The following is a 25,575-nucleotide window of genomic DNA, read 5'->3' on the forward strand; positions in this document are numbered from 1 at the left end:
GGGAGGAGGTCAGGGGTTGGAGCAGAGGCAGGGGGGCAGGTGGGGGTGGAGCTGGGGGAGGAGGTCAGGGGGTGGGGCAGGGGACAGGTGGTGGAGAGGGGCAGGTGGGGGTGGAGCTGGGGGAGGAGGTCAGGGGACAGGTGGGGGAGAGGGGCAGGTGGGGGTGGAGCTGGGGGAGGAGGTCAGGGGGTGGGGCAGGGGACAGGTGGGGGAGAGGGGCAGGTGGGGGTGGAGCTGGGGGAGGAGGGCAGGGGACAGGTGGGGGAGAGGGGCAGGTGGGGGTGGAGCTGGGGGAGGAGGGCAGGGGACAGGTGGGGGAGAGGGGCAGGTGGGGGTGGAGCTAGGGGAGGAGGTCAGGGGACAGGTGGTGGAGGGGGACAGGTGGGGGTGGAGCTAGGGGAGGAGGTCAGGGGACAGGTGGGGGAGAGGGGCAGGTGGGGGTGGAGCTGGGGGAGGAGGGCAGGGGGTGGGGCAGGGGACAGGTGGGGGAGAGGGGCAGGTGGGGGTGGAGCTGGGGGAGGAGGGCAGGGGACAGGTGGGGGAGAGGGGCAGGTGGGGGTGGAGCTGGGGGTGGGGCAGGGGACAGGTGGGGGAGAGGGGCAGGTGGGGGTGGAGCTGGGGGAGGAGGGCAGGGGACAGGTGGGGGAGAGGGGCAGGTGGGGGTGGAGCTGGGGGAGGAGGTCAGGGGACAGGTGGGGGAGAGGGGCAGGTGGGGGTGGAGCTGGGGGAGGAGGTCAGGGGTTGGAGCAGAGGCAGGGGGGCAGGTGGGGGTGGAGCTGGGGGAGGAGGTCAGGGGGTGGGGCAGGGGACAGGTGGTGGAGAGGGGCAGGTGGGGGTGGAGCTGGGGGAGGAGGTCAGGGGACAGGTGGGGGAGAGGGGCAGGTGGGGGTGGAGCTGGGGGAGGAGGGCAGGGGGCAGGTGGGGGTGGAGCTGGGGGAGGAGGTCAGGGGACAGGTGGTGGAGGGGGACAGGTGGGGGTGGAGCTAGGGGAGGAGGTCAGGGGGTGGGGCAGGGGACAGGTGGGGGAGAGGGGCAGGTGGGGGTGGAGCTGGGGGAGGAGGTCAGGGGGTGGGGCAGGGGACAGGTGGGGGAGAGGGGCAGGTGGGGGTGGAGCTGGGGGAGGAGGGCAGGGGACAGGTGGGGGAGAGGGGCAGGTGGGGGTGGAGCTGGGGGAGGAGGGCAGGGGACAGGTGGGGGAGAGGGGCAGGTGGGGGTGGAGCTGGGGGAGGAGGGCAGGGGACAGGTGGTGGAGGGGGACAGGTGGGGGTGGAGCTAGGGGAGGAGGTCAGGGGGTGGGGCAGGGGACAGGTGGGGGAGAGGGGCAGGTGGGGGTGGAGCTGGGGGAGGAGGTCAGGGGACAGGTGGTGGAGGGGGACAGGTGGGGGTGGAGCTAGGGGAGGAGGTCAGGGGGTGGGGCAGGGGACAGGTGGGGGAGAGGGGCAGGTGGGGGTGGAGCTGGGGGAGGAGGTCAGGGGGTGGGGCAGGGGACAGGTGGGGGAGAGGGGCAGGTGGGGGTGGAGCTGGGGGAGGAGGGCAGGGGACAGGTGGGGGAGAGGGGCAGGTGGGGGTGGAGCTGGGGGAGGAGGGCAGGGGACAGGTGGTGGAGGGGGACAGGTGGGGGTGGAGCTAGGGGAGGAGGTCAGGGGGTGGGGCAGGGGACAGGTGGGGGAGAGGGGCAGGTGGGGGTGGAGCTGGGGGAGGAGGTCAGGGGACAGGTGGTGGAGGGGGACAGGTGGGGGTGGAGCTAGGGGAGGAGGTCAGGGGGTGGGGCAGGGGACAGGTGGGGGAGAGGGGCAGGTGGGGGTGGAGCTGGGGGAGGAGGTCAGGGGGTGGGGCAGGGGACAGGTGGGGGAGAGGGGCAGGTGGGGGTGGAGCTGGGGGAGGAGGTCAGGGGACAGGTGGGGGAGAGGGGCAGGTGGGGGTGGAGCTGGGGGAGGAGGTCAGGGGACAGGTGGGGGAGAGGGGCAGGTGGGGGTGGAGCTGGGGGAGGAGGTCAGGGGACAGGTGGGGGAGAGGGGCAGGTGGGGGTGGAGCTGGGGGAGGAGGTCAGGGGTTGGAGCAGAGGCAGGGGGGAGCAGGGGGGCAGGTGGGGGTGGAGCTGGGGGAGGAGGTCAGGGGGTGGGGCAGGGGACAGGTGGTGGAGAGGGGCAGGTGGGGGTGGAGCTGGGGGAGGAGGTCAGGGGACAGGTGGGGGAGAGGGGCAGGTGGGGGTGGAGCTGGGGGAGGAGGGCAGGGGGCAGGTGGGGGTGGAGCTGGGGGAGGAGGTCAGGGGACAGGTGGTGGAGGGGGACAGGTGGGGGTGGAGCTAGGGGAGGAGGTCAGGGGGTGGGGCAGGGGACAGGTGGGGGAGAGGGGCAGGTGGGGGTGGAGCTGGGGGAGGAGGTCAGGGGGTGGGGCAGGGGACAGGTGGGGGAGAGGGGCAGGTGGGGGTGGAGCTGGGGGAGGAGGGCAGGGGACAGGTGGGGGAGAGGGGCAGGTGGGGGTGGAGCTGGGGGAGGAGGGCAGGGGACAGGTGGGGGAGAGGGGCAGGTGGGGGTGGAGCTGGGGGAGGAGGGCAGGGGACAGGTGGTGGAGGGGGACAGGTGGGGGTGGAGCTAGGGGAGGAGGTCAGGGGGTGGGGCAGGGGACAGGTGGGGGAGAGGGGCAGGTGGGGGTGGAGCTGGGGGAGGAGGTCAGGGGACAGGTGGTGGAGGGGGACAGGTGGGGGTGGAGCTAGGGGAGGAGGTCAGGGGGTGGGGCAGGGGACAGGTGGGGGAGAGGGGCAGGTGGGGGTGGAGCTGGGGGAGGAGGTCAGGGGGTGCGGCAGGGGACAGGTGGGGGAGAGGGGCAGGTGGGGGTGGAGCTGGGGGAGGAGGGCAGGGGACAGGTGGGGGAGAGGGGCAGGTGGGGGTGGAGCTGGGGGAGGAGGTCAGGGGACAGGTGGTGGAGGGGGACAGGTGGGGGTGGAGCTAGGGGAGGAGGTCAGGGGGTGGGGCAGGGGACAGGTGGGGGAGAGGGGCAGGTGGGGGTGGAGCTGGGGGAGGAGGTCAGGGGACAGGTGGTGGAGGGGGACAGGTGGGGGTGGAGCTAGGGGAGGAGGTCAGGGGGTGGGGCAGGGGACAGGTGGGGGAGAGGGGCAGGTGGGGGTGGAGCTGGGGGAGGAGGTCAGGGGGTGGGGCAGGGGACAGGTGGGGGAGAGGGGCAGGTGGGGGTGGAGCTGGGGGAGGAGGGCAGGGGACAGGTGGGGGAGAGGGGCAGGTGGGGGTGGAGCTGGGGGAGGAGGGCAGGGGACAGGTGGGGGAGAGGGGCAGGTGGGGGTGGAGCTGGGGGAGGAGGGCAGGGGACAGGTGGGGGAGAGGGGTGGAGCTGGGGGAGGAGGTCAGGGGACACGTGGTGGAGAAGGGCAGGTGGGGGTGGAGCTGGGGGAGGAGGGCAGGTGGGGGAGAGGGGCAGGGGGTGGGGTGGATTTGGGGGAGGTGGGTAGGGGTGGAGCTGCAGCAGGGGGCAGGTGGGGGTGGAGCTGGGGGAGGAGGTCAGGGGGTGGGGCAGGGGACAGGTGGTGGAGAGGGGCAGGTGGGGGTGGAGCTGGGGGAGGAGGGCAGGGGACAGGTGGGGGAGAGGGGCAGGTGGGGGTGGAGCTGGGGGAGGAGGTCAGGGGACAGGTGGTGGAGAGGGGCAGGTGGGGGTGGAGCTGGGGGAGGAGGTCAGGGGACAGGTGGTGGAGAGGGGCAGGTGGGGGTGGAGCTGGGGAGGAGGTCAGGGGACAGGTGGGGGAGAGGGGCAGGTGGGGGTGGAGCTAGGGGAGGAGGGCAGGGGTTGGGGCAGGGGACAGGTGGGGGAGAGGGGCAGGTGGGGGTGGAGCTGGGGGAGGAGGGCAGGTGGGGGAGAGGGGCAGGGGGTGGGGTGGATTTGGGGGAGGTGAGTAGGGGTGGAGCTGCAGCAGGGGGAGGTGGGGGTGCCAGGAGACATTTGAGATGTTCATAGATTGCCATGCCAGAAGAGACCCTGCAATTATCTCATCTGACCTTCTGTATCACAGGCCACAGGACTGCCTTGAATTAATGCCTGTTTGAACTAGATCAGATCTTTAAGAAAAATATCCAATCTTGATTTAAAAACTGCTAGAGGAGTAGAATCCATCATGACCCTTGGGAAATTGTCCCTGTGGTTAATTACGCTCACTGTTAAAAGTTCGCAAAAAGAAAAGGAGTACTTGTGGCACCTTAGAGACTAACCAATTTATTTGAGCATAAGCTTTCATGAGCTACAGCTCACTTCATCAGAAAATGTGTTGTATCGTTCTTTAATTAGGCATTTATCATACACATTCGAACATAGTGTGGACAAGATTTTCAAAAGTGACTAAAGCTTATGCTCAAATAAATTGGTTAGTCTCTAAGGTGCCACAAGTACTCCTTTTCTTTTTGCGAATACAGACTAACATGGCTGTTACTCTGAAACCTGTTAAAAGTTCACACCTTATTTCTAGTCAATCTCAGGCCATGTCTACGCTGGCAGAGTTTTTTCACCAAAAGTTTTGTCAATGATCAAAAAGTGCTACAAGAAATTTGTTTCATGTTCATGTTCTTTTCCTCTGTCAGCAAAGCGTGTCCCCACTCGGGGCAGTAGCTTCAACAAAGCAATGCACTGTGGGGAGCTATCCCACAGTTCAGCTCTCCACCTTCCGCTGCTAGGTCTTGTGGGAAAGCAGAGTGGATTGCAGCGCATCATGGGTCTGGGCTCATTGTCCCACGATGCATTGTTTTCCATCCATTGCTTTCCATCCCAGCGTTCCATGACGCTTGTATCTTCAGGAACACCAGCCTGTACAGAGAGCTGCAAGCAGGGGCTTTCTTTCCAGGCCAGATTACAGTAGGGGATATTGAAATGCCCATAATGATCCTAGGAGACCTGGCATGCCCCTTAATGCCATGGCTCATGAAGCCTTATACTGGAAACCTAGATAGCAGTAAGGAGCGGTTCAACAATAGGCTGAGTAGGGGCAGGATGATCATGGAATGTGTATTTGGCAGATTAACGGCATGCTGGCAATGCCTTTATGTCAGGTTAGAGCTCAATTAAGATAATATTCCCATGATCATAGCTGCATGTTGCACATTGCACAATATTTGTGAAGGTAAGGGTGAAAAGTTTGCTCATGGGTGGACTGCTGAGGCAGACCACCTGGCTGCTGCATTTGAGCAGCCAGATACCCGGGCTATTAGAGGGGCACAGTGGGAAGCAATTGAAATCAGGGAGACTTTGAGACAACACTAAAGGTGAGAACCAGTAATGTATGTTGCTATGCGCTGGACTACAATGCTTAATGAAATCAAGTTTTGCAAGGAACTACTTGTGATTTTTGTGGCCTAGGACTCAATGTGAGCAAACGATTAAATTGCTTGTTTACATGTTGCTTCCATCTGCTGTCACAATTTCCAGGAAACAAATAAAGAGTGTTTCTCATTCAAAAAACTTTGCTTTTATTGCACAAAAAACTACGCCAGCACACACACGTGCTTGGGAGGAGAGGAGGTACCAGGGGAGGGCTGACTTTCAGAGCTGTGTGTAAGTCCAGCTATCATCTGAAAAGGTGTCCGTGGAGATGGAGTGAACAGGAAAGCAAGAAGTCCCAGACAGCGGAAAGGAATTTGCGGGTGGAGTTTGGGCAGGGCATGGGAAAGAGTTCTGAATGTGTTGAAGGGAAGGGCAGGCATGCATCTGCTCAGTCTGGAGCATTATGAGGGACTGTAGCATCTCAGGTTTCAGAGTAACAGCCGTGTTAGTCTGTATTCGCAAAAAGAAAAGGAGTACTTGTGGCACCTTAGAGACTAACCAATTTATTTGAGCATAAGCTTTTGTGAGCTACAGCTCACTTCATCAGATGCATACTGTGGAAAGTACAGAAGATCTTTTTATACACACAAACCATGAAAAAATGGATGTTTACCACTACAAAAGGTTTTCTCTCCCTCCACCCCACTCTCCTGCTAGTAATAGCTTATCTAAAGTGATCACTCTCCTTACAATGTGTATGATAATCAAGTTGGGCCATTTCCAGCACAAATCCAGGTTTTCTCCCCACCCCCCGCACAAACCCACTCTCCTGTTGGTAATAGCTTATCTAACGTATACACATTGTAAGGGGAGTGATCACTTTAGATAAGCCATTACCAACAGGAGAGTGGGTTTGTGTGTGTGTGTGTGGGGGGGGGAACCTGGATTTGTGCTGGAAATGGCCCAACTTGATTATCATACACATTGTAAGGAGAGTGATCACTTTAGATAAGCTATTACCAGCAGGAGAGTGGGGTGGGGGGAGAGAAAACCTTTTGTAGTGGTAAACACCCATTTTTTCATGGTTTGTGTGTATAAAAAGATCTTCTGTACTTTCCACAGTATGCATCCGATGAAGTGAGCTGTAGCTCACGAAAGCTTATGCTCAAATAAATTGGTTAGTCTCTAAGGTGCCACAAGTACTCCTTTTCTTTTTGTAGCATCTCAGTTTGCTTCTCCATAACTTTAATCATCCTCTCCATTGCATCCCCAATGAAAGCCTCATTTTCTTTTCTGTCCAACCTTTCCATTTCCTTTCACTACCTGCGTTCCCTCTTTTCTGCATCTGAGTATTGCAGCACCTCCTGGAACATGTCTTCCTTGCTCCCTCTTGGATGCTTTCTTATCTGGTGGAAGCACTCTGCCGGTGTGTAGGGGATGCCTCTGAAGGCCACATCTGCAGACACAAAAGGAACAATACACAGAAGCATGATTAAGTATGAGCACAGCATTGAAACAGTACAGTAAAATACACCTAAGTAACATACCAATCGCTTTCTCACTGACCAAATGCTGGCGAACACCGGCCAACACCCCAAGCGTCGTGAGTATACCTCAGGGCGGGGGACATTGTACATGGGGAGAAAATCAATATGAAAAGGTCGTGGTACAGTCGACTAGGAACAATATTCTAAATTTTCCCAACCTTTTCCACAGGTGGTGGTTGTACCAGATATCTCACTCCTGAGGGTAAGCAGGGAAGCAAGGGTGCATCTACTACACTCTTGTGGCTTCTGCCCCGATCCCTATGCTGCTCACCTGGGTGCCGCTTTGTCCCTGCACAAGTGATTGCAGAACGGCGCGGAAAAGTTTCCTTCAATGGGGCAAGGAACAAAGCAGCTCTGCCAAGAAACCTTCAGCAGAGGATTGCCAAGTACCTCCAGGAAAGTTTCCTTGAGATCTCTCTGGAGGATTCCTGTGAAATCACAATGTGCATAGCTGCACAGGGAAATGTCCAGCACACAGAAACATAGCCATTTCTATGCCCTCAACCCACCTCAGCATTTCACAAAGCAAAACCACCTATCGGAGTCTCTGCTCCTGCTTCTTGCTCACTGCAGTGTGACTGCCAAGACTGGCTAGATACCTCCGGAGTGGAGAATAGCTCCTGACTGGACGCACCACCAGGCGACCCTACTGTGTGCTCCACATTGTCAGCTACCTCCACTTCTTCATCAATGACTTCATTCTCTGGGTTAGGTCCACTTTCTGCCAGCTCCAGCCCCATCGAAGTATCCATGGGGCTCTTGGGTGGGGGAAGTGGGGTCGCTGCCGAGGATAGCGTCCAACTCCTTATCAAAACAGCGGCACTGGAGTGATGGTTTGCCTCCCTTGCTTTCCGATACACGTGCCTCAGCTCCTTGACCTTTGCTGTGCACAGCAGCATGTCCCAAAAAGCACAGCCCTTTTTGCACAAGCTTTGAGAAATCCACCACTTGGTATCGAAATTCCTATGGCTGGAATGCAGCTGTGACTGCACAGCCTCCTCTCCCAAAATACTGAGCAGATCCAGCAGATCCACATTGGTCCAAGCAGGAGAGTGTTTGCCGCATGGAACCACCATGGTCAGCTGGGAAGATATGATATGAGCTCTCCACACCGAGCAAACAGGAAGTGGAATTTCAAAATTTCCCAGGGCTTTAAAGGAGGAGGGGCAGACAGTTGCTTACCTGGCTGCAGGGTAGTGGAATTGGAACTGCTGACCAGAGCAGTCAGGATGGGCATTGTGGGACACCATCTGGAGGCCAATTAAAGTGATAAAAATCAAGCGCGGTGTCTACACTGGCACTTTGGCAACAATACTTTTGCATAAAAAGCCATATGACTCTCGTTTAGGTGATTTTATTTTGTCACCAAAACTGAAGAGTTTTGTTACCAAAAGTGGCCTTGCAGTACTGTTTCATCACCAAAAGCTGCCTTTTGGCCAAAAAACAAACAAAAACTCTGCAGTATAGACAAGGCTAACTGCAGTTTTCAGTCATTGCCTCTTCTCTGCTAAATTGAAGAGCTCTCTGTTATTAAATTTCTGTTCCCCACTTAAGGACTTATAGACTGTGTTCAAGTCACCCTCTTTGTTAAGCTCACTAGATTTAGTTCCTGGAGTCTGTTACTATAAGGCGTGTTTTCTAATCCTTTCCTCATTCTTGTGGCTCTTCTCTGAACCTTTGCTAATTTATCAACATCCTTTCTGAATTGTTGGCACCAGGACTGGACACAAGATTCCAGCAGCAGTTGCACCAGTGCCAAATACAAAGGTAATATAACCAGTCTACTCCGATTCGATATTCCCATTTATACATTCAGGGATCACATTAACCCTTTTAGGCACAGCATTGCACTGGGAGTTCATGTCTGAATGATTGTCCATCATGACACCCAAATCTTTTCAGGGTCACTGCTTCTCAGGATAGAGTCCCCCATCCCGTAAGCACAGCGTATATTCTTTGTTCCCAGATGTCTGACTTTATATCTGGCCATATTAAAATGCATATTGTTTGCTTGTGCCCAGCTGACCAAGCAATCCAGATCGCTCTGCATCAGTGACCTGTCCTCGTCATCTGCAGACTTTATAAGTGATGCTTTTATGTTCTCTTCGAGGTCATTGATAAAAATGTTATAGTGCAGGGCCAGGAACCGATCCCTGCAGGGGCCACTGGAAACACACTTCCCCCTATACAATTATATTTTGAGGCCTATCAGTAAGCTGACTTTTAATCCATTTAATGTGTGCCATGTTGATTTTGTATTGTTCTAGTTTCTTAATCAAAGTGTCCTGCAGTACCTAGTCAAATACCTTACAGAGGTTTAAGTATATTAAATCAACACAGACTTATATCAAACTTGTAATCTCATGAAAGAAAGTAATTGGGTTAGTTTGACAGGGAAAAAAATTATTTGAGGGCCTTTGAGGGAGAGCCTTAATGAACTCAGTCTCATCCAAAAAGAAGATTGACTGATTACATGATTATGGTGCAGCAGGACCTTCACGGGACAAAATAGCAGGTACTAAAGGACTCTTTACTCTAGCAGAGACAGGCAGAACAAGAACCACTGGCTGGAACAAGAACCACTGGCTGGAAGCGGAAGCCAGTTGAATTCCAATAAGAAATAATCACCCTCACTGGTATAAATGTGTGCCTTACCCACTGGAACACACTCCCAAAGGAAGTAGTAGATTGTGCATCTCTTGTTGTCTCCAGATCCAGGCTGGAGACCTTTTTGGAAAATGCTTTAGCCAAACACAAGCGATTTGGCTCAACACAGGTGGAACTGGGAAAAATTCTCTGGCCTGTGATGTACAGGAGGTAAGACTAGATGATAGCCCTGTAACAGGCCCCAAAGCTGGTCTCTTCCAGTGACTAACTCTTAGATGATGGATCTTTATGGAATGGACTACCTGAGCATACTATAAACCCCCAAAACAGGGTCTCTGAAGAAACCGTCATGTGTGCTTCAAGAGGCTAGATCCTCAGCTGGCATAAAATGACCTTGCTCCATTCAAATGAGGCAGCGTGGTCTAGTGGACAGAACACTACGTTGGAATCCAGGCCTCCTGGGTTCTCTTCCTGGCTCTGCTGCTGACCTGCCATGGGCAAGTTTCTTTTCTTCTGTTAGTCTCTGTTTCCCCACCCAGCCTTTGTCTGTCTCATCTTGAGGTCCTGATCCAGCAAAGACTTACACGCATGCTTAATTTTAGGCACTGAAGTCAATGAACTACTCACAGATGCGTAAGTCCTTGCAGGATCAGGGCCTTAAATTGGGGCAGGGCCTGCCCCTCGCTCTGTGTTTGTACAGCATCCCGCACAGCATGGCTCTGATCTCCAGGGACTACTATACTGTTCAGAGATGTTAAGGTCAGAAGAGCCCATCCGGTTTGGCTTCCTATATAATCCTGGCTAGAAAATCTCAGTGATTCCTGCATCTGGCTGAGCTAGAGCATAGCTTTTCAGGGGAGACGCTCCAGGATGATTTACAGACTCTCTGCAATATAGAATCCAACGCATCCCAAGGGGAGATGTTCCCTCCCGTTTAAAATCTGTGTCTTATTTCTACCCTGAATTCTCTTCCTTCAGCTCCCAGCCATTGGATTTCATTCTGCCTTTGTCTGATGGATTAAATAGCCCTCTGCTATCAGAAATCCCCTCCCCACATAGGTGCCTACAGATGGGAATCTTAGCCTTCTCTTGGACATATTCAATAGATAAATCTCCTTCAGTCTTTCATTTTAAGGTAGGCTTTCCAGATCATCCTTGTAGCTCTTTTCCAAACCCTTTCTAATTTGTCACCATCCGATTTGAAGTGTGAACACCAGTCCTGGAAACAGCATCTAGTGATGGTCTCACTAATGCTGTATTCAGAGGGAAATACCACATTCTTGCTCTTACTCAATATCCCTCTGCTTATATATCCAAGGATCATATTCGCTCTCTTAGTCACAGCCTTGTACTGGGAGCTCATGTTCAGTTGGTTTCCACCACAAACCCTAAGTCCTATTCAGAGAGTCACTGCTGTCCAGAATATGGTCCATGTAGCTGAGTGGTAGAAGGAGCCAGGGCTTCACTAGTCAATTTCCTGTCTGGAGCAGAAATCCCTGATTTGTTTTCTCAGGGCAATGTATATTTACAGAATGCATGGGGAGGCATCTTCCCTTAAACAGTGGAGCGGAGGGGGCAAGGAAACACTGCACAGGTACTGCTGCCCTGCCCCACCCCGCCCCACAAAACATCTCCCTTACCTCAAAGCTCTGGGGCCTTCCATGCCATAAAGAGTCCTGGAGAAATGAAAGCCATCACTAAAACTGCTGGAAAGATGATAGCAATTGAGCTCCTTGAGTCTCTGTTTACCTTAACAAAGAGAAAATTAAGAGGTGACAATCTATATATATCTACATAGGAAACAGAGGTTTGATAGTAGAGGGCTTTTCAATCTAGCAGACAGACATGTAACATGATGCAGTGTCTGGAAACTGAAATTAGACAAATTCAGATTGGAAATAAGATGCAAGTTTTTACAAGGGAACAATTTACCAGGACTGTGACAGCAATTTCTAAATCAAGATTGGATGTTTTGCTAAAACGTCTATTCCAGTTCAAACAGGAATTAACTCAAGAGGAGTCCTATGGCCCATGTAATACAGGAGGTCAGACTAGATCATCACAGTGGGTTTTTCTGGGTTTATAATCTATCAACTGACAATATAATCCAGCCCACCCTACTGTACACTGAACCAAACAGGCTCTTCCAGTGTGATGTGGTGTCCAACAGGGCAAATGTGATCGTGGATATATAAACTGGGAAGTATCAAGTAGGAGCAGGGAGGGGGAGTAATAGCATCAGTGAGACCATTATTGAATACCTTGTCTAGTTGGGGTGTCCAGACTTCAAAAAGGATGTTGATAAATTGGAAAGGGTTCAGAAAAAGGGTTCACAAGAGCAACTCATGGTCTGGAAAACCTGCCTCACAGGAAGACACTGAAACAGCACAAACTATTTAGTTTATAGTAGAGAAGGTTAAGAGGTGACATAGACTCAGCCTTTAAGGTCAGAAGGGTCTACTGTGATCACCTAATCTGACCTCCTGCACACTGCTGTTGCTGACATGTTGGGCCTACATCAGGAGGCAATTTCTCATGGCACAGGGCTCTTTCATCCAGGGCCTAGAAGCTGGAGTGAGACACATTCATATGGGAAGTAAGGCACAAGTTTTTAAGGATGGGCTGGATTCTCCATTCCTTGAAGTATTTAAATCAAGTCTGGATGGCTTCTGCTACAATTAAGACACAAATCGGACACGGTTTCCGGCGCACCTAAATCAAGACAGACACCCCAAAACCAACTCAATCCAAAGCTTTAGCAACATGGAGCTGCAAACCAACTGAGCACACCTCTCCAGCTGAAAATGACAACAGGTGTGACAAACATGCAGACCCCATGAGGCATTTGTATGGGGCCCACAGGTGTATTCAGATACTCCTGACCCTCAGCTTGCATTTAAAGAGTAAGTGGCTAAGCCTCATGGCTGTAGCGATAACCTTCCAAAAACAATCTGAGGGTAACCAATGCTGCTTGAGTCCACCCCTGGGAGAGGGAGGAGCTGCCACAAGCTTGACTAACACAGCACCACTGCCCTGAGTCTGCGGAGAGCCTGAGCCCATCGCTCTGAGCTGCGAACTCCCCTGGCCCGTACTAACCTGTTTGGAGCCGCACTGTAATGGGGGTAGGGGGCCTTTTGGGTCTGAAGTATCGGGGGTAGCCGTGTTAGTCTGTATCCACAAAAACAACAAGGAGTCCGCTGGCACCTTAAAGACTAAGCCATTTATTTGGGCATCAGCTTTCGTGGGTAACCCCCCCTTCTTCAGATACCCACGAAAGCTGATGCCCAAATAAATGGCTTAGCCTTTAAGGTGCCAGCGGACACCGGGGGGGGGGGGAGCTGCGGGGGCTGAGGCAGCCGGGCAAGGGCGGAGACAGGAGGATGGGGGCGGGCAGTGGTGAGGCAGGGGGCGGGGCTGGGTTGGGGCCCGTTCCCCATGGCCCGGCGGGCAGTCGCTCCGGCAGGGGACGCGCTAGCAGCGCGCGGCGCTCTGTCCCCGCGTGGGCCAGGCTCTATGGCAGGCACTGTTCCATTCCCGCTGTCCGGCCCGACTTCAGGTTTGTGGGGAGCAGCCGCTCTCACCCTGTTCGCTCTATGGTGTTTGCTGTTCGTGAGATTCCTTCTAGCCCGACTTCCCTGCCTTCATGGTACACGTGTGACACTGTAGACAGTTCTCGTCCCTCTAGCCACTCAGCTCTATGGTACGGCTCGCCCATGGGAGGCGCTCTGGCGTAGCCCCGCTACCGCTCTATATTTGCCACCCGCGGTTGTCGCTCTAGCGAACGAGTCTCCTCTCTATGGTAACTGCCCCGCTGGAGTCATTCTAGGCAGGCGGACTCAGCCCCGCTGGGGTGTCGGGGCTAGCGGACGCCGCTCTAGCCTCAGTCCAACTACCGTCTATGGTTTATGCCCGCAGCATGAGTCGCTCTAGCCCTTAACCTCCTCCTCTCTATGGTGCTCTTGTTGAGCAGCCGCTCTAGTCCCGCTCCCTGTGGGATGGGGCTTCCGGTTACTTCCCGGAAGCGGAAGCCTAGGCGTGCGACGCAGGGACGGAGCTCCCGGAAGCGGAAGTGACGATACCAGGCCCTGTCCCCTCTTCGCTGTAACGGAGACTGACTGGGAAGCTGCCGTTGCCGAGACCCGGGAGGAGCCGGAGCCGGAGCCGCCGGGCGGGATGGTGAGAATCGGCCCCGCCCCCGCAGCTCCGCCCGGGCTCCCGTTAGGCCACGCCCCGCACTCCCCCCGGCTTGGGGCGGCTGGAGCTGGACAGAGACCCCCCCCCGCGCGCTCAGCTCCCTCCGCGCGGCGCCGCGCGGCCCGATCCGTCCCCGCCTGGCGCCTTGGGTTGAAGGGGAGCAGCCGCGCGCGGGGCGGCAGCCTGACAGGTGGGGATAAAGAGCAGCTCCCTGCCCTGGCGGCGGTTTGCTACGGCAGTGCTGGCGCAACGTTGGCCAGCCTGTGGTTTGTAAGTAAGGCGTGAGCGAGCTCCTCTCCGGCAGCTGGTGCTGAGCCGGTGAGAGGAAAGGACTTCAGGCCCAAATTGTATTTACATGAACACAGCCTGCCTAGGTATCCAGCAGACAGAGCTGTGCTGCCCAAGTGCTCAAGTTTGCCTGGTGTTGGGTTACAAATCACTTTAGTGTTGAATGCAGGAGTCATTAAATTTTGTTACTGCAGGAGTAAAGGGCAGCAGAACTGTGCTTAGCCTGTCCTGATTGAGGGGGTTACCCTCAGTGCTTAATTTTGTGCCAGGGCTGAGCCCTCGCACCTCTAGACTTGGCAGTTCATAGCCTCAGGACCTCTGGGCTTGCCACATCAATGATTAATGTAAAAAACTTGCTGGAGCCCTGGCACTTAATTGTTGGAACCCCAGCACCTGGATCATTACAAATTAAGCATTGCTCACCATCAACTGAACTGCAGTCGGTAAGCAGGGGGTTTGGATGCCGGATCCCAGTGTAGAGAAAGGGTGGGGGACAGGTGTTTTGCTTGGTAGTGTCAATTCTGCCTAAGAGTCACAGGCGCCATTTGACCTGTCCGTCTCCCTGGTTTAAGAATAGAGCAGATTAGGCTCTGTAGTCTTTTGTTCTTTTAAGTGACCACTAGAGCTGAAGTCACTGATAATCAGGCCTAAGGGCTTAGACTTGCTGCAGGACAGCATTTCTGTGGAAGACCGTGCCCAGCCTGCACTAGCAGTGAGGTTCCCCACTGAGAGCTGCGGAACCTCAAGAGACGGATTTGCAGAGGTCACAGTGGCAGGTGGCAGCAGAAGGTGAAGGCACAGGGCCATTGGCAGTGGCTGGAGGAACGAGCACGGTGCGTTCTCACCTCCTCGCAGGGTGGGAGGTGAACTCACACGAAAGCACCTCTGAACTCTGGGTCTCCACTGACCAAGGACAACAGCTATGAATGGGGTGCGGTGAAGGGAGGGGTACATTAAAGGAACATTTGTTTGTTGAACTACGTTTTAGTGACTTTGCTCCCAAATGCTAGATTTGTGACTGGGAAACTAATATAAATATACATTTCCTAGTAGGCCAAGATTTTTAAAGTGCATTATTTGCCAGGGTAATTATCTCACATTGTTGCTATCTCGAGAGATTACTATATTGGAGAGTTTCAGTACTAAACATTTGTATTGTTATGTTATAATTAGTTTTTACATAAGAACGGTCATACTGGGTCAGACCAATTGTCCATCTAGCCCAGTATCCTGTCTTCTGACAGTCACCGATGTCAGGTGCCCCAGAGGGAATGAACTGAACAAGTAATCATCCAGTGATCCATCCCCTGTCATCCACTCCCAGCTTCTGGCATGCATAGACTGGGGACACTCAGGGCATGGTGTTGCATTCCTGCCCATCCTGGCTAATAGCCATTGATTGACTTGTTCTCTAGGAACTTATCTAGTTCTTTTTTGAACCCCGTTATCGTTTTGACCTTCACATCATCCTCTGGCGAAGAGTTTGAAAGGTTGACTGTGCGTTGTGTGAAGAAATACTTCCTTGTGTTTGTTTGTTTTTAAACTTGATGCCTATTAATGTAATTGGGTGACCCCTAGGTCTTGTGTTATGTGAAGGAGTAAATAACATTTTCTTGTTCACTTTCTCCACACCAGTCAAGATTTTATAGACCTCTATCATATCCACTTTGTCATCTCTTTTCCAAGCTGAAAAGTCCCAGTCTTATTAATCTCTCCTCATATGGAATCTATTCCATACCCCTAATTATTTCAGTTCTTCTCTGTACCTTTTCCAATTCCAAGATATCTTTTTTGACATGGGGCGACCAGAACTGCACGCACTATTCAAGATGTGAGCATACCGTGGATTTATATACTAAAAGTGGAGGAGCTTGGTTTGCCAAACCGATCAGCAAAGCCAGTGCTGACAATCTACATGAAAAGGCTGCAAAACACCAAGCCTCTGGACTGCATCGACGTGCAGAAAGCCTTGTAAGCCAGTCACTATCAAAGCCAATTTTAGAAGAACTTAATGAGGCTTTTAAGAATGCTGGAGACACAACACAGTTTTGAGAACAAATGTGGCTGTCGCAACAATCATATTTTCTATTTAAGCAAGAGATACCACACCCTGCAAACAGGAGACCAATGTTAAGTTCATTTTCTGTTGTTAATCTTGAAGTTGGACACTAGTTCCGAACAAGACCAGCAAATGTTTGCTATCTTTCTGCAAGAAACTCAACTAACTGGTTAGATGCATGTGATGGAGCAGTGAAAGGTTGAGCAGCTGAAAAAGTGAAGAACTCTCACTGCGTTCAGAAAATGTGGATTGATGGCTGGTGAATGAACCGATGCATGTGGGCATGAAGTATTAAGTCATTGTGATTATCTTCATGTCAGTAGTAGGCCAATAAATGCATTTTTAGATGTTCAGGTTATAGAGGACACATCAGCTGTGTCTCTGACAACCCACATCGCAGAAGAGTTAATTGCTTGTAAATTGAACCCCAAGGAGATGGCTGCTTGTGCATTTGATGGAGCTGCAAACTTCTCTGGAAGGCATAGCAGAGTACAAGCTTTGCTCAGAGGGAAGTATAACCCTAATCTCTCCTAGACATGCTGCAGAGACCATCTTTTCCAACTAGCACTAGTATGAGCTGCAGAATCTTCAAAAGATTTTAAAAAGCCATCAATTTAATGTCTTTAGTATACTCTTTTTTTTTTTCAGCAAGAGTCCAAAAGGACTAAATGTCTTGGAAAAAATATAGACGATACAATGGGACTGAAGTTAAAATTAGTCCAACCTGGGAAAACCCGCTGGCTTTCTCATGAGCGATCCTTGGCTGTTGTCTTAAAATTACTGCAACCGTTGTTACTGGCTTTGGAAAGTATCTACCGAGGTGGGACAGATCTAAGTAGTGAGGCTGGTGGACAACTTTTGCTACTAAGTTTACAGAAGACTATCATCATTTTCTGTCTTGTAAGTCTACTGTTGAAACCACTTGGGTCATTAAACAATGCCATCCAGGCATCTGTTGCAACAGTAGTAAATCTTCATCCAGCACTAGATGCTACACTTGGATCAATCAAAAAGAGAGCCATTGAAAATGTACTGGAAGAAGCAAAGACTTCCATCCAGAAGTTGACTAATGAAGGCACTTGTCTTCTTCACTTAAGGATTCAATATAAGAAATGTTTGTTAAGACAGCTGAAAAAGTACACAGACTTGATTCTTACAAATCTGCAACAGCAACTTCTGGATTCTACTCAACCTCCATGTAGCTTTTACAGATGCCTGTTTTATAAAACACCGACCGTTGAGTGAAGTGAGACACTACCAGCAATTGGGCTGCCATGTGATCATGACAGAGTAGAGAATTTGAACACAGAGTGGAATATCATACGATGAATGAACAAAAATTTGACTTTAGCTTTTTCTTTATCATCACTAGTGGTTCGACCCAATATTTGTGCTATGTTTCCTGGGATGAAAAAAGTAGGAATACATCTCTTGCTACTCCCAGTCTCAACAGCTACAGTTGAGTGTTCTTTTTCCTCATTGAATAGAATTTTGTGTTCTGAAAGGAGTCGCCTTCTGCATGATCATGAACATATCCTGAAGGACTGGAAGTACCGGACACATGAGAAGCCACCGAAAGTGAACGCAGTGCATTTGAGAAGCTCATTAACAGAGTTGTGCAAAGTTACAAGACGAAACCAAGAAGGATGTAGAAGTCATGCTTCATAGTAGGCTTGAGTAGCCAACTTTAATTTGTATCATGATAAATAAAATAGTTGTGAAACATTTTCAGTTTTTACTGTGGTGCCATACAACCCACCTTCACCTGCATGGTCTCACCTCTCGACAGCCCTCACTCCCCTGTAAATTCGAACGCCCTCACCTAATTTCAATTTCCAGGAAAAACTCTGGAGCTGGGGGCCTGGCTGGGGCAGGAGCCCAGACGAGGGAGGTTTGGGGGTGGGGGCCTGGCTGGGGCAGGAGCTTGAAGGAAGGAGATTTGGGGCAACTGAGGGGTGCTGAGAGGGAGGCTAAACCTCGGCATAAGGGGAAAAGGGGAGACAGAATGATTCTACCCCTCTCCACAGCCCTTTTCCTTCCCATGGCGCTGTGCCTCCCAATACTCTCCAGTATTACACCCTATGGCCACGTTCTCCCTCTTGCCACCTGGGCATCTCCCCACCAACTCCCCTAGGCACCTCCTTGCCCTTGGCTTCTCCTTTCATTGCACCTTCTTCCCAGGGGAATCCCCCAGCCTATCTTCCCCTCCTGGGGTTCATGCCCCCTTGGTGCAGTGGTCTGGGTGCAGTGCCCTCCCACGTACTCCCATAGCCCAGCACTATGCTCCCCAGGGTATCTCTAGGGGCTCTCCCCAGCCCCTTCCCATCCCCCATCTCAAGGTCTCTGCGCTGGGCCCTCTTCCCACCCTAGAGTTCCACCCCCAGAGGATCTTCTGTCACCTTTGCTCAGTTTCCTGGCCATGTGGTGTGTCCTGGTGCTATTTCTTCTCTCTCTCTGGAGCTGTGCCCCCTTTACCCAGCGCTTTCTGGCACACCCCCAAAGTCCCATCTGGAGCTCTGCTCCCCTGGCCTCTGGGTTCACCCTACAGTGCTGCATTCCCTGGGTTTCTTCCCTGCTTGTCTTCTCACTCTCTGTCTCCCCCACTCTCCCAGGTGAGCACGACAGTAGCAGCAGCAGCAGCAGCCTCCTGGTGGTCAGGATCCTGGCGCCCAGCCCCTCCTGGGGCTCCTGTCTCCTGGACAGCGGCAGCAGCATGAACGGCAGCGTGGCGCCACCGGGGGTGGTGGAGGCGGCGGCACCGCTGCCCTCGCCCGGCTGGCGGGATTTCTGCGAGGCCCATGCCCGGGCAGCTGCCTTGGACTTTGCACGGCGCTTCCGCGCCTTCCTGAGCGAGAACCCCCAGTTTGCAGCACCGGGGGCCGAGGCTGCCTTCTCCCGCCGCTTCGCGGAGCACTTCGTGGAGCACTTTGAGGCCGAGGTGAGCCGGGCCTGTGCCGGCGACTCACCCCCCCGCTGCGACATCGCTCCCTTCACTGGAGCCCACCATTGCCCTGGGGGCGCTTCCTCCTCCTCCACCCGTGACCTCTCAGAGACCTGCAGCGACTCCTCAGTGGCCTCTCCAGTGGAGCCGCAGCCCGGCCTGGCCTCGGGGCTGTCCAGCAGCCAGTCTCGTAGCTCCGAGGACGTCTCCGCCTCTGCCGCGACTGCCAGCACAAAGCCTAAGCTCAAAAAGCGTTTCTCCCTGCGCAACGTCAGCCGCAGCGTGCGGGGCAGCATGCGAGGCATTCTGCAGTGGAAGAGCTCAGCCGAGTCCCCCACTGAGGAGGAGGCTGGCGGGGCCAACACCAATTCCAACTCCTCAGGGGGTGGGGCAGCGGACTCCTTGCCCACCGAGCGCTGGACACACAAGTTTGAGAGGCTGCGGCTCAGCAAGGCGCCTGCCCCCAAAGTGGAACTGTCCAGTGTGCGCCGGGAGGGGCTGCTCAATTATATTGTGGCCGATGACAGCGGAGGGGGGGGTGGCAGCCGGGCCCGATGGCAGAAATGCCGGCTGCTGCTGCGGAAGGCAGGCAAGGGAGAGGGCGAGGGCTACCTGCTGGAGTTCTACATCCCCCCCAAGGTGAGGGGGCAGTGGGAGTTGTGCCCCATCCTGGGGGGCAGCCACCCACCTGATGGGATTCCTCATGGGGGGCTGCTGGTAAGGATTACCTGCAGGGAGAAGACCCTCAGGTCTGGGGTGGCAGAGAGCTGCGGTTCAGGATTGAGGACCATTGCTAGAGCTGTGCGTGGTGTGAGAGACAAGGTGGAATGAAAGGTGTTCTGGAGTCAGGGCTTCTGGGTACCTTGCCTGGCTTTGGGAGGAGAGTGGGGGTTTAACAAGGTACAGCAGTGGCTCTTAACCTTTCCAGACTACTGTACCCCTTTCAGGAGTCTGATTTGTCTTGTGTACGCCAAGTTTTATCTCTCGTAAAAACTACTGGGTTCCAAAATCAGACATAAAAATACAAGTGTCCCCCAGCACACTAGTACTGGACAATGGCTGATTTTCTCATTTTTACAATGTAATTATAACATAAATCAGTTGGAATATAAATATTGTACTTACATTTCAGTGTATAGTGCATAGAGCAGTATAAACACATAATTGGGTGTATGAAATTTTAGTTTGTACTAGGGCTGTCAAATGATTTTTAAAATTGCAATTAATCGTGAGTTTAAAAATTAATCATGACTAATTGCCATTTTAATCGCACTGCTAAACTATAATAAAATACCATTTAAATATCTTGGGATGTTTTCTACATTTTCAAATACATTGACTTCAGTTACAACATAGAATACAAAATGGACAGTGTTCACTTGATATATTATTTTTATTGCAAATATTTGCACTGTAAAAAAAGATAAACAAAAGAGTACTTTTTAATTCACTTCATACAAGTCTTGTGCAATCTCTTTATCACAGAGGGACAACTTATAAATGTAGAATGGTTTTGTTTTGGTTTTTTGGTACATAAGTGCACTCAAAAATAAAGCAATGTAAAACTTTAGCACCTACAAGTCCACTACTTCTTGTTCAGCCAATCGCTAAGAGAAACAAGTTTGTTTACATTTACGGGAGATAATTTTGCCCACTTCTTATGTACAATGTCGTGAAAGTGAGAACAGGCGTTCACATGGCACTGTTGTTGCTGGTGTTGCAAGGTATTTACATGCTATGTATGCTAAACATGTGTATGCCCCTTCATGCTTCGGCCACCATTCTAAAGAGCACGCTTCCATGCTGATGATGGGTTCTCCTTGATAACGATCCAAAGCAGTGCAGACCAACACACGTTCATTTTCATCATCTGAGTCAGATGCCACCAACAGAAGGATGATTTTTGGCGGGGGGAATAGTTCAGGTTCTGTAGTTTCCAAATCGGAGTGTTGCTCTTTTAAGGCTTCCGAAAGCATGCTCCATGCCTCGTCCCTCTAAGATTTTGGAAGGCACTTCAGGTTCTTAAATCTTGTATCAAGTGCTGCAGCTATCTTTAGAAATCTCACATTGGTACCTTCTTTGCGTTTTGTCACATCTTCAGTGAAAGTGTTCTTAAAATGAACAACATGTGCTGGGTCATCATCCAAGACTGCTATAACATTAAATATATGGCAGAACACAGGTAAAACCACAGAGCAGGAGACATACAATTCTCCCCCAAGGAGTTCAGTGAAATTTAATTAATGCATTATTTTTTGAACGAGCATCGTCAGTATGGAACCATGTCCTCTGGAATGGTGACCAAAGCATGAAGGGGAATACGAATGTCTAGCATATCTGGCACGTAAATACCTTGCAATGCCAGCTACAAATGTGAATGTGAATGCCTGTTCTTGCTGTCTGGTGACACTGTAAATAAGAAGAGGGCAGCATTATCTCCTGTAAATGTAAACAAACTTGTTTGTCTTAGCAATTGACTGAACAAGAAGTAGGACTGAGTGGACTTGTAGGCTCTGAATCATAGAATATCAGGGTTGGAAGGGACCTCAGGAGGTCATCTAGTCCAACCTCCTGCTTCAAGCAGGACCAATCCCCAATTTTTGCTCCATGATGCCTAAATGGCCCCCTTAAGGATTGAACTCGTTTTGTTTTTGAGTGCAGTTATGTAACAATCTACATTTGTCAGTTGCACTTTCACATTGGAGATTGCACTACAGTACTTGTATGAGATGAATTAAAAATACTCTTTGGTTTTTTACAGTGCAAATATTTGTACTAAAATATATAAAGTGAGCAGTGCACACTTTGTGTTCTGTGTTGTAATTGAAATCAATTTATTTGAAAAGGTAGAAAAATATCCAAAATATGTATAATAAATATTCGTTTATTAATAATAATCTGTTATTCTTTAACAATGCAATTAAAACTGTGATTAATCACAATTAATTGTTTTAATTAATTTATTTTGCATTAATTGCTTGAATTAAGTGCAATTAATTGACACCCCTAGTTTGTACTGACTTCGCTAGTGCTTTTTATGTAGCCTGTTGTAAAACTAGGTGAATGTCTAGATGAGTTGATGTGCCCCTGGAAGATCTCTGTGTATCCCCAGAGGTACACACACCCCTGTTTGAGAACCACTGGGGTACAGTGGGGGTAGAAGAGTCAGGTTGGACTCCTGGGTTCCTGATCTGGCTGTGCAGTCTTGGCAAAGTCCCTTCCCTGGGCTGCACCCTCAGTGTAACAGATCAGTAATGACCCCCGTCCCATCGCACTTGGCCTGTCGCAGCCCTGTGTGGGGAGGGGACGAATGGCCTGGCCCAGGGCTGGGTTGATTGTGGGTCCCATCTCACCTCGCTGTCTCTCACCTGCCCTCAGTCCACCAAGGCCCGGGTCAGCATCCTCTGCTCGGCTGTGACAGACGTGCGCACCACCACACCGCTGGAGATGCCTGACAAGGAAAACACCTTTGTCTTAAAGGTGGGTGCGGGGGACTGGGAGGGGCTGTGGGGGGGAGAGAATCAGCTCACGCCCCTTCTTTGCGCTGCTGCTGCTGCTGCGAGTTAGGCACAGGGCTGGGGCGGAGCAGGTGGAGACGTCTGAGGGCTGTGCCCCCCGCCCCCGCAGTGGGGTCGCAGGGGACCATCCCCCAGTGATGAGGGTCTGAGCAGGAAGCCCCAGCTGTGGGGCCAGGCTGTGGAGATGTTCTGTGGGGGAGGGGTGTAAGGAGGTTGGGGGTGGCCCCACAGGCATATACAGGGGCAGTTTGGGAGATGTCTTGGGGGTGCCACACTGGTGGGGGAGGGGAGGAGTGGGGTGGGAGCATCTGAGGCTGGAGTGGGGCTGGGGGATTCGGATGCTGGAAGGATGGAGAGAGGAGCACCACGAGGGGCAGGGAAAGGGGTGCCTGGTGCACTGGTGCTGACCCAGTGTACCTGGCAGATGGAGAACTCTCTTGAGTACATCCTGGAGACGGTCGATTCGCTGCAGATGAGGTCGTGGCTGGCCGACATCCAGGACTGCATGAGCCTGGGGTGAGTGAGCCAGCGTCCGGCCCCGACCCCAGCTCTGACATCTCCCCCTCATGGCACCAGGGCTCCGGGTCCCCTTCGCCTTGCTGTGGGACCCCCCTGTGCCGCCAACTCCTCTGCCCCCTGCATTGCCCTGGCTCCCTGCCCCGGGACTGCGCTCAGTGCAAGGTCCAGATTCCCATTCCTAGGAGGGGGAGCCAGGCAGCATCCCCCAGGGTGGGGGTGGGGGTGTCCTTTACCTGTGAATCATGCCAGTGTCCCTGCAGGGAGAACGCGGACAGCACGGACCTGCCCTGTCTCAACCACTCGGAGAGCATGCCGAGTCGGGAGCTGCCCATGGTGCCCAGTGAGAGCAGCGAGCAGCTCTCCCAGGGTGAGTGTCAGCAGAGACCTGCCCTGCCACTGCCCCCCCTCATGTGCCAGTCCTGCCAGCTTCCCGTACCACCCCCTAAGCCATCTTCCCCCATAACCAAATCCCCAACCTCTCTACCCCATGCCCTCCCCAGCCGTGCCTCATCTCCCCTACCAACCAGCACCCCGTAGCTGGCCCCCCCTGCCCTGCATCCCCCTTTACCAGAGGTCTGTAGCCAGCCGCCCAACACTTGTTTACCCTGTGCCCTCCTGAGCCCTGCCTCCTTCCATACCAGCACCCCATAGGTGGATGGCATGCTCCCAGCCCTCTCTGGCTCTGTCACAGATCCAAAGGATTGGTGCTATGGCCCCAGCTTTGGAACAGTCTCTCGGAGGACTTCTTCAGTGAGCCAGACCCCTGGGGTCTCTCTTCTTCCTGGATAAACCATGTGGCTTCACCGCCTGCTTAGACTTGACCTCTGGGCTGCAGCCTCCTGCTTCCCCCGTGAGCTCTGCCCAGCGAGTCCCGCTGAGCCAGACCCCGGCAGAGACGCGCCCACGCTGCCGGGACAGTGCCCTCACCCAGCATGGCAGGGACAGTCCCTCAACACTGGCGCACAGTCAGGTGTGTTAGTCAGCTGGGCACGGCACAGGGAGCCCTTAGGGTCGCGCAGAGGGGTGCAGGTTACAGCCCAGTCCATTCTGCTCAGCCCAGAGCCCTGCCAGGCAGTGGGGAACCCCTTGGGTCAGGTTCTCTCCCTGTCTTTCTGATCTTCTTTGTCAGGCTCCCAGGGTGTGGTCTGCTAGAGGCAGTCAGGGTACTTAGCCTCCCTTCCCCCCTCTCCCCTCAGTCCTTTGTTCTCCAGCTGGGGAAATGCAGCTCAGCCCCCTGCTAAGAGGTGGGTTTGGCATTCCCTGGACCAGATTGCTTTGTCCCCTTAGCTCTCCAGCCTGGGGTGCCTTGGACACCGCTGTACTGTTGGAGCAGCCTGCTGACCTGCAGCTACTAGCATGGAAAACCAATCCCAGCTGCTTACATGAATGCTCTTCCAGCCAGCCATGAGTCGATACAGGGCGGCACCCTCATATCCCCTGTCCCAGCTCTGGCTCCCCCATAAATGTGCGTCTTACACTGCTCAGTAGCCCACTGGACAGTACAAGCTCATAGATAGTTGGACATCCCAACAAAGGGTAACGTTTATGCACCAAAAGAGGAGGAGGACTTGTGGCATCTTAGAGACTAACAAATGAATTTGAGCATAAGCCTTCTTGAGCTACAGCTCACTTCATCGGATGCATTCAGTGGAAAATACTGAATAGTGGGGAGATTTATATACACAGAGAACATGAAACAAGGGGTGTTACCATACAGACTGTAATGAGAGTGATCAGGTAAGGTGAGCTATTACCAGCAGGAGAGCTGGGTGCGGGGACGGGACCTTTTGTAGTGATGATCAAGGTGGACCATTTCCAGCAGTTGACAAGAATGGGGGCGGGGGAATAAACAAGGGGAAATAGTTTTACTTTGTGTAATGACCCATCCACTCCCAGTCTCTATTCAAGCCTAAGTTAATTGTATCCAGTTTGCAAATTAATTCCAATTCAGCAGTCTCTCGTTGGAGTCTGTTTTTGAAGTTTTTGTTGTTGAAGACTTGCCACTTTTAGGTCTGTAATCAAGTCTCTAAGGTGCCACAAATACTCCTTTTCTTTTTGTGGATACAGACTAACACAGCTGCTACTCTGAAACCTGTTTATGCACCAGTCTTTGTTATCTTAAGTAGAGATTTCTTAAACACTTCAATCAAACCAGCTGGTTTAGAGAAAATAATAAACCGAGTTTATTAACTGGAGAAAGACCCGGTTAAGTGATGATAAGGGAAAAGGCATAACAGTCAGAATTGGGTACCAAAAAAAAAAAGATAAAACCATTAGCTAATTCCTAAACTTTACTTAGCTCAATAAGATTTGAAGCAAACATCATTCTCTCCACGCCAGATGCTGCAGGCAATTCTCAGTTTACAGGCTCTCTCTCCTTTCAGCCTGGGACCACTCCCCTTAGTTCAGTATCCCTCAGGCATTCATTGATGTTATGAGCAGAGAGCTGTAAGGAGGAGAGGAGAGGTGAGGTGGCTAGTGGCATTTCTCCCCCTTTGATGCCCCAGCCCTTCTGTGCTGGACAAGCCCTTGCTGGGTCATGGGGGCAGGCAGTTCCATGGCGTACAATTGTAAATTTCCTGTTTACAAGTCCCCTGCTGGTGAATCTCTGCTTAAGCAGGCAATGATCTTTTAGCACGTAGCTGG

General features: G+C 52.5%; 2 protein-coding genes across 5 annotated transcripts in view; one reads left to right on the forward strand and one right to left on the reverse strand.

The window, feature by feature from the left end:
• The window catches only part of ATXN2L (ataxin 2 like), a 26,370-nt gene extending 12,961 nt beyond the window's left edge, over positions 1-13,409 (reverse strand). The window contains exons 1-4 of one of the 2 annotated variants that reach the window (XM_084652647.1): positions 12,992-13,409; positions 11,051-11,159; positions 7,986-8,053; positions 6,580-6,712 (exon numbers count right to left, since the gene is read on the reverse strand). In XM_084652647.1, coding sequence (XP_084508773.1) covers positions 6,580-6,712; positions 7,986-8,053; positions 11,051-11,073 — 224 coding nt within the window. In that variant the 5' untranslated portion in view covers positions 11,074-11,159; positions 12,992-13,409. Of the gene's footprint in view, positions 1-6,579; positions 6,713-7,985; positions 8,054-11,050; positions 11,160-12,991 lie in introns of those variants that run through there. The other variant, XM_084652651.1, reaches the window with a different exon arrangement.
• The window catches only part of SH2B1 (SH2B adaptor protein 1), a 19,667-nt gene continuing 5,454 nt past the window's right edge, over positions 11,363-25,575 (forward strand). The window contains exons 1-5 of one of the 3 annotated variants that reach the window (XM_084652652.1): positions 11,363-12,313; positions 18,564-19,531; positions 22,271-22,372; positions 22,835-22,926; positions 23,190-23,296. In XM_084652652.1, the coding sequence (XP_084508778.1) occupies positions 12,247-12,313; positions 18,564-19,531; positions 22,271-22,372; positions 22,835-22,926; positions 23,190-23,296 (1,336 nt within the window). In that variant the 5' untranslated portion in view covers positions 11,363-12,246. Of the gene's footprint in view, positions 12,314-13,467; positions 13,587-18,563; positions 19,532-22,270; positions 22,373-22,834; positions 22,927-23,189; positions 23,297-25,575 lie in introns of those variants that run through there. The other 2 variants (XM_084652653.1, XM_084652654.1) reach the window with 2 other exon arrangements.

This window comes from Lepidochelys olivacea (genome assembly GCF_965140295.1).
Source record: "Lepidochelys olivacea isolate rLepOli2 genome assembly, contig: Scaffold_29, whole genome shotgun sequence".
In the NCBI taxonomy this organism is placed as follows: Eukaryota; Metazoa; Chordata; order Testudines; family Cheloniidae; genus Lepidochelys; species Lepidochelys olivacea.